General features: G+C 55.8%; 1 protein-coding gene across 2 annotated transcripts in view; it reads left to right on the top strand.

Annotated features, from left to right (window-relative positions):
- LOC113208546 (uncharacterized) overlaps positions 1-8,578 on the top strand; it is a 104,091-nt gene that overhangs the window by 63,811 nt on the left and 31,702 nt on the right. For both annotated transcript variants that reach the window (XM_052271384.1, XM_052271385.1), the window contains exon 3: positions 4,069-5,618. In XM_052271384.1, coding sequence (XP_052127344.1) covers positions 4,107-5,618 — 1,512 coding nt within the window. In that variant the 5' untranslated portion in view covers positions 4,069-4,106. The remainder of the gene's footprint in view (positions 1-4,068; positions 5,619-8,578) is intronic.

Genomic DNA, 8,578 nt, shown 5'->3' with positions numbered 1-8,578 from the left:
TCTCTCTCTCTCTCTCTCTCTCTCTCTCTCTCTCTCTCTCTCTCTGTCTCTCTCTCGCACGTGCGACGTTGGTCTGCCTCGCTTAGCCTCCTGCACTTTACTGCACCCCATAAATCCCCACCTCCTTGATCCGCGCGGGATGGCGGTGGCGAATAGGTTTCCGAGGAGGCCGGGTAGTGCGAGGTGTGGCCGTGGCGGCGGGGGCGGCCGTCCCGGAGCAGGATAAGGCTGCCGACCCCCGGGGTCCTAAAACAAGTCCGCTCGGCTTATCGTGTTTGAATTGAGAGAGGGGGGGGACTGTAACGCCTGTGGGAGAGAAGAGTAAACGAGCAGGGCTTGGGCTCGAGCGGAACAGGTGCAACTCGTGTCGTCCGCTGTCCTCCCGCGGTGTTGTGTTATTCTAGAGAGACTCCAGAGCAGGAAAGCTGCTGCTTCTGGTGCTGAAGAGGGGTAGGGGAGGGTTGGGGGGCGAAGGAGAATCTGTCATTTTAGGTGTGTTGATGGTAGAAAGAAAAACAGCTGCAAAAGTGTGTGAAACTATTGTGTATGTGAAAGGCGCTGATCTGCTCGAAATCATTTCCTAGGACGACTGTCAGACAGACAATAGTAGAAAAAAAGGATGCGGACTATCGGTGCGATATACGAAATGAGAAATCGCTATTCTATCTTTTTTCTTCAGAACGACGATCTTTATCGGCCAGCTATATCGCAATGGATCCGCATGAAACCACTATTGAGGATTCGACCAGGACACGATAAAAATACAACAGAATGTCAAAGATAGTTTAAATGTGATAGACCAGCGACAAAAGTCTGACTGTGGAAGAGTCATCACTTTTGGATTTTCGTTATCGTCAGAATGACTGGCCGATTGAAAAAAAGTTTACACTATGTGCGCCAGTTTTGTGTTACTAAGGTTGTCATGAAAACGTCTGAAACTATTGTTTATAGGAAAGACAATGATCTTAAAATCCTTGTACACACAAAAACGCTATGCATCTTATTGTGTATAAACATGCAGAATTTTCTACAGCTAGAAATAATTATGCACAAATTTTATGCATGATTGCACGAATTGTGAATAATTATGCAATGTCAACTGATTCTGGATGTTTGGTGAGTCGTGTAGGAAAGTGTATCCGCCGTTGATGAGCTGGTCGCGTCGGCTCATCCGGGACCGGCGGCGCGCCGACTCATCGGGATGAACCTGTAGGGATCAAAAGGAGCTGAAGGCTGTTACTGCTCGTGCCGCCGAGGTGGAGACGAGAGAGAGAGAGAGAGAGAGAGAGAGAGAGAGAGAGAGAGAGAGAGAGACTCTTGAGAAGGGAGGGGGTGATTGCGGGCGCAAGGATCTCGGCAAAACCTCCCTAAGCGCCCGGCAAGAGTTGGCCTGTGCTCTCTCTCTCCCTCCCTCCCTCCCTCCATCCCTCCCACCTCCTCCCTCTCTCTCCCTCTCTCCCTCTCTCTCCTCCACCTCATGGCCGTGCTCCACGTTTTGAGCGCCGCTGGCCCGCTCACGCTCCGTGTAGCTAAGCCCTCTGACACTCCTCAAGTCACGGTGGCGGCGCGGTTCGCGGAACGCGCTTTACAAGTCGGCCAGTGTGTCGCAGATAGGCGGGAGGGGGAGTGGGGGTTGATCCAGTTGTTACTGGCCAGCGGAAGCGCGCACGTAGGCCGCGATGTAATCGTCCAGAAATAACGTCCGTTTCTCTCGGGCTTTTTCTTTTAAATGACGGGGGTACGGCGCCTGCGAAGTTTGGGGTAGGCCAGCCCGCAGTGCACGCGTGCATCTCAGGCGAGATGTTGCCTACCCACCAGGCGCTCCGAGAGCTCGGACGGGATGAACTCGACAGTTTTGTAACACGGCGAACGAAGGGCATTTACTTTTCGGACGATTCCTAAGAAACAAAAAATAGATAAGTATACTAAATTGATAGGGTTGGAATTTTCCAAAGCTTTTCGGAAAATTTCTAAAAAAAAATCCGGAAATTTTCCGGAAAAGAACGAAAAACTTAGGTTGGAGATTTTCCATTTTTCCCGGAAATATTCCAGAAATTTACTAGGGCTTCCAACCCTTACAGTTAAAAAACGATATTTGTTCAGAAATTAAATGGTCTGTAGAAAAAAAAAGGAACTTTTAGAGTTATTAGTCTTTTTGCATGACTATTTGCAAAATGGTAGTTAACTAACGCTAACGATAACTACCGTGTTTTTTTTAGTACAGTAATTCATTGAAGCTGCCAAAAGAGCGAGCAGAAGAGAGTGTATCTCTGCAGCTGCTCGCTGGTGGTAGGCGCCGGTGTGTGTGCGGGCCAGCCGTGCAGGGGCGTGCAGGGCGAGGGGGTCACTTTACCAAATTAGTCGGCGGAGCCCGCCGCGCGGTCGGGGCTTCTGCCCGGGCCGTGAATCAATATGAATGCGGCGCCTAACTGATTCGGTCGCACACACTGTTAGATTAGCATAATGCTTTGCAGAACTGCCAAGTATTTAGACCCTTATTTGTAACTAACTACGAAGAATTTTCTTTGCAACTACAACAAGTGATGCTTATTTTCAGCGTGTTTCATTGCTTCGCAATGGCTAAGTATCACTTTGTAATTGCTAAGTAAATGCTCTCCTGCGAAGCAATGCTTTGTAAGAATTTAACCAGTGCAGTGGGTCCTCTGGCGTGTGAATGCCCACCTCGCAAACCAGAAGAGGAGTGTGTGTGAGAGAGAGAGAAAGAGAGAGAGCTGCGGGCCGTTTTGGTCCGGTGCCGTGCGTGGGCGGGCTCCAAACGGGGCGTAACGGCAGGGTCCATTCTCGGCGCCCACTCTGCTGATGCACTTTGCTCGGTCGCAATGTTCGTTCGGACGCAGTCCAAACGAGCACGATGGTGGTGGTGCTGCACCCCGTTCATCGAACGGAGACAGAGAAACACACGCGCTGCAGACGCGTAGTAATAAATACTTTTCGGCATACCCTCGCAATTTTTGTTTGTTTGTTTGTTTTTGAAAGAGTTGATTTGAGGGCGTCGATGAAAAGGGAAGGGCAGTCCCACGCATAGTACCTCGAGGCTCCCGCTCAGCTGTTTGGCGGGGTCAGTCAGCCCCCCCCCCCCTTCCTGTTATCGCGGGTCCAGAGGGGGTTTCGCACCACGAAAAAAAGTTCGTGAGAAGGTCTCTGGAGTAACCCAGTTCCGCATAAGATTACACGCCCAGACTTCGCCACCGCCCTGTAGACGACCGGCGTGTTACCCTCATAGGAATAAAGTGTTTTTATTTTTAATAAAAAAAAATTGGATGGTGAGGGTTCTAGGAGAAAGGGGGGAGGGGGGCAAAGCAGCCTCCTCGGACACAACGTGGTCAAGCTAGCGAGCCTCGCCCCGAAAAAGACAGAAAAAAAACTTTTTCATGTCACCGAAACTTTTTACTATACGAGATTGGCGTGGCCGGCTAGTTCAACAAATAACTTTATGACCTCTACTCGCCCCAAGAAAAAAAACGCTGCTTGACTCGACATTTTTTGGGGGGGTCTTGTGACATTATTTGGTTGAAGAAATGTGTCATCACCTGCATGTGACGACTTATTGTTCATCTTCTGGGTCGGTGGGTTTGGTGTTTTATACTATCTTGTCGACTTATTTGCCGTGTTTACAGCCTTATCGCAGTTGCTTCCGTGCCGCAGTCCTGCTCCCGCTCCCGTCCTGCTACGTGTTTATCAAGTTTTTCACCCTCTCTCGCCTCGTCGGCACACCGCCCCCCTGCAGGGCCTTCCTGCAGGCGCCCGGTGCACCCCACAGCAGAGCAGCAGCAGGAGGACGGAGACAGCAGCAGCCCTGTCGGGCGCATGCGCCGCGCACGCCGAGGCGCACGCCGACCTCGACATTGTCGTTTTACGACTTTTGGCGCAGCGGCAGAAACATGTCGAACAGGGCGGCGAGGGGGCGAGGGGTTCCACTTGTAAAAACCAGCCATATAAAGTGGAGACAAAATGGGAAACTGATAGAAAAAAATAAGATGTAAAATTGTTTTCGTGCTGACGGCGAGCCTGGTGTTGTTGCTGACGGTGTGCTTGGTGTTGTTGCAGATGGCCGGGGACACGACGACGGCGAGACGGCGGTGATCATGGCGGTGGTCTTGATGAGGTCCGTGATGCTGCTGCTCCTCGCGCACGGCCTCGGCCCCGGCGGCTCCTCGGCGCGGGTGGCCGACCTGCCCACGACCCGGGACCCGCACGTCACCCCGCTGTCGGCGGTCGGGCCGACCACGGCCGCGACCTCGAACGTGACCTCGACCTCTGACATGAGCGCAAACTCCACCGCCAAAGCGAGCTCACCCGTCGGCTCCGACCGGTATCCGACGGTCACCACCAACGCGAGCGTGAGCTCCACCACCAACACGAGCGTGAGCTCTACCACCAACGCGAGCGTTAGCTCCACCAACGCGAGCGTGAGCTCCACCACCAACACGAGCGTGAGCTCCACCACCAACGCGAGCGTGAGCTTTACCACAAGCAGTCCGGCCTCCACCGCCATCCCGGGCTCCACAGAAGGCTCGATACCCGGCTACGGACCGATTCCCACCACGGCGCTGACGTCCATGACGCCCTCTCCGCCTACATTGAAGGCTAATACTACCATGAGCACAAGCCCAACCTCGACCACGTCGACGACCACCACCACAACGACAACAAATAGGCCGTCTCCTACGATCTTGGCAACAGCATGGACACCGACGTCGAGGACTACTACGACGACTCCCTCAACGTGGGAGGCGCCAGTCAACTCGTCACATCAGGCACCGCATCGAACGGTGCTTAGAACCTCGGTGACGCCGAGACCTCTGGCATCGTCCACGAGCAGCGTCTCGACCGCCCCGGCGCCTTCGCTCACCTTGCCATCGACCACCACGGGGGTGCCAACGGCCTCCACCCGGTGGAGGACCGTACCGTCTACCCTGCCTCGGCCGGCAGCCACCTCCCCGTCGGCGACGGTCGAGCCTCTGTCGCCGCCGCACGAGGCGGCGCTTAGGCCGGCGGCGGGGCCACCCAGCACCCCGGCCTCGGCATCGAGGGGCTCGCTGCGCACCCCGCGCACCGGCCACCACCACCACTTCACCACGCCCACCCCGCACAGGAAGCCGCCCTCTAACGCCACGTCCCGGACGCCGCCGACGACGCGGCCGCCGTCGGCCAGGGAGAGGCCGTTCGTCGAGGAGATCGGCGTCGTGGTGATGGCGGTGACGAGCCCCCCGCTGCTGGACAACGACTCGGCCCCGGACGGCTGGAACGGCACCTACTTCAACGACAGCTGCCGCAACTACACCAACGACTACTGCGTGCCGGACGAGGAGTACCTCGACATGATGCTCGAGTACATCATGCCCACCAAGATGGAGTGGGTCATCATCGCCATGCACTGTGCCGTGTTCATCGGCGGCCTCGTGGGCAACGCGCTCGTGTGCCTGGCCGTGTACCGCAACCACACGATGCGCACCGTCACCAACTACTTCATCGTGAACCTGGCCGTGGCCGACTTCCTCGTCATCCTCATGTGCCTGCCGCCCACCGTGCTCTGGGACGTGACGGAGACGTGGTTCATGGGCACTGCCCTCTGCAAGATCGTGCTCTACTTCCAGGTGAGACGCCCCGACTCTCCCCCGCCAGTGTTTTTGTACCATCCAACCATCCACCCGTCCAGCCACTGTTGGGGTGGACTGTCCCCCCGGCAGAGCCTTTTCCTGTTGTTCTTCATTAATTCCGAATAATATTTCGGCGGGTCCTTTCGAAAGGACCAGTATTATGAAAGGACTAGGATCTGGATGGGGGCTGGAAGGGACGGGGTTGGTGGCATTCAATCCCGAGGTCAGGAGTAGTATGCAGTGGAGGGGAGGGGGCGGGGTGGTCGGGGGATGGCTTGGAGGAGGCAGGAGGGGGGGGGCGTACCCGATTACAGCCTCGGGGCCCGGCTCGGGCACGCAGGCTGCGGAGGGAAGTAGGTGGTGGTTATCCATGTCGGGCTGCCCCCGCGACGTGCCCAGAGTACCGAGGCCGCCCCGCCCCGCCCCACCCCGCCGCACACAGAGTGGACTTGGGCCCCCCCGGGAGCGATGGCGGGCCACTCAGCACCCCGGTGGCATTTGAACCCGCCGTGAACTCGACGACGCGGCGCGGCGTGGGGTGGCGTGGCGTGGCCGTGTTGTGGCCGTGGCCTGCCTGTGGCCTGGCTGTGGCGTGGCCATGGCGTGGCGTATGGGGGGGACTGACACGGGGCCGGGCCGTTGTGTAGTGTATTGGCAGAGGTCGGCCCCCGCTCCGCGCTGCCTCCAGGGCTCCCCCGGGACTCGGAGCGCCTGAGCACACCACCTGTCTCACTAACTACCGCGTCGAGCTAGCAGCGCCGAGCACCGGCCTCGGCCCCCCTGGAGCGTTGGCGTAGGCCAGGGTCAACGGCTCCCCCTTTGACTCGCATAGCCAATCAGCATCACAATGCCCCCCCCCCCTCTCCTTCTCATGATTGGACACAGTCTCCTCACCACGGCCACGGCCGGCGGCGCCTTTGACGGGGTGTTCACACACCCCAGAGCCGCCCCCCCCCACCCCCTACCCCTACGAACGCGTTCAACTTGGGGGAGAGTCACGACGCCATGCGCCCCCGGGGGGAAGCTGGTATAGGAGCATTCAGAGAGTGAGAGCGAGCGAGAGAGAGAGAGAGAGAGAGAGAGAGAGAGAGAGAGAGAGAGAGAGATGGGGGGGGAGGGAGGGGGGAGAGAGAGATACTCTGCCTACATTAGTGCAGCAAACATAATGTGTAGCACTTCTTTTTGTAGTTTTTTTTCCTGTTGCGAACACTGAGTGTTGTATAGGAAAAGGGGGGGGGGGCGGTAAAGGGCGGAAATGGAGGAAGGCTCTTACTTTCTACGTGTCTCGCAAATTTTTCGGCGCTCCTCCTAGAAAATTGTGGACTAATTTGATAGCGCAGATGCGCGTGCCATCGCATGGGCGCGAGGGTAGGTTGGCCATGGGCCGGGGGAGATTTTTTATTTTCCTCCCTCTTTTTTCCCAGCGCCACTTTTCTCGTTCTCGCCTCGCCCATTCTCCATCCGTTTCTTTTTTGCTCTCCTGAAAAAGCGCCACCGTCTAATCTCACACTCTTCACACGCCCACTTATTTCGTTCCTTTTTTTTTTCTTGTTCCCCACCATGCCTTTGCGATCGCTTTTGGTGCGTGGCGGGCCTACTGCCGGCGAAAGGGGGGAAAATGTATGGTAAAAGGGGAGAGCCATATAGCCATATCGAGCAGGATGAAAAGCAATGAGAGACAATGGAGTAGGGCCCCGGTGGCGGCTGCCGTGTGGCGGAGATGGAAGTCGTCCGGAAGAGGGTGGTGCGAAGGGCGTGTTACTACAAGGTGTGGCGCGGCCAGCGGGGTGGAAGGAAGGAAGGAAGGAGAGGGAATTCTCTGGAAACTCGGGTGTGAGACAGTCTAACACCAAATGGTGTTAGGCGAAATACCTCACACCAAATGGCGTGAGACTAGTTGTGCCTCACACCAAATGGTGTGAGACCCTCTGTGTCTCACACCATTTGGTATGACACCAAATGGTGTGAGACCCTCTGTGTCTCACACCATTTGGTATGAGAAAGTATCACTCCATTTGGTGTGAGGCACAACGAGTCTCACACCATTTGGTGTGAGGTATGTTTGCCTCACACCGTTTGGTGTGAGGTATTTTGCCTAACTCCATTTGGTGTTAGACTGTCTCACACCTGAGTTTCCAGAGAAGGGAGTTGGAAAATTGTGCGGGAGAGGGGGTGAATAGGCAGTACTAGGAACTTCAAATATTTGAAATTTGTCCAAAAAAAAAAAAGTTTGAAACTTTGAAACTTGCAGACTAAAAAAATGGAAAAATGTGGAATATTTCCAAGAAAAACATCGGGAACATATAAAACTTCTACAAGAAATTTCAGGAATTAAGAGAAAAGTCTTGAAAAATTTCCCCCGAAAAACGTCAACAGGTATTCAAAAATCCCTAACGCGGCTGCGCCCTACAGATTGCTCTTTTCAGTAGCTTCGTCACCACCTGCCCGCGGTCTGCGCTGCGCGCCTCCTGGGCGGATGCAATACTACAGAGCAGGCCCGGGGGGTGTAGCATTCGCTGCACGCACTCTACGCACCACTTGGGGGGTGGGATGCGGGCGCGGGCCGCAGCACCTGCCTGCCGCACCTCCTTCCGACCGACAGACGTTTGCCCTTCCGCCAAGCCCCGGCGCGCCCCAGCCATGCGCCGATCAGCCAGCCTGCTAACCGCCCCACCGTGATGAGCGCGGCAACGTGACTCGCATAGCTGTCGCGGGCGGAGCCGCGGGATCTACGAAACACGACAGCAAAATAATTTAATTCCTCAATACCGTCCTACATTTTTATTTTCCTCTTTAGACAGTCCCTAAAAGACTGTCTCTACCAGAGGGTATTTTGTGGTAGGCGTTGGGCCGCGTCCCCCTCCGCTGTCCATCGGCAGCCGATATCCATCTGATGATTATTCACAGGCTCTGCGCGTCATTGGGCTCCGGGGTCACTCTTCACCCTCCACGACCCC

Source organism: Frankliniella occidentalis, unplaced genomic scaffold (genome assembly GCF_000697945.3).
Source record: "Frankliniella occidentalis isolate FOCC.00 unplaced genomic scaffold, Focc_3.1 Scaffold160, whole genome shotgun sequence".
Classification (NCBI taxonomy): Eukaryota; Metazoa; Arthropoda; class Insecta; order Thysanoptera; family Thripidae; genus Frankliniella; species Frankliniella occidentalis.
This window is presented reverse-complemented; position numbering and strand designations above follow the sequence as displayed.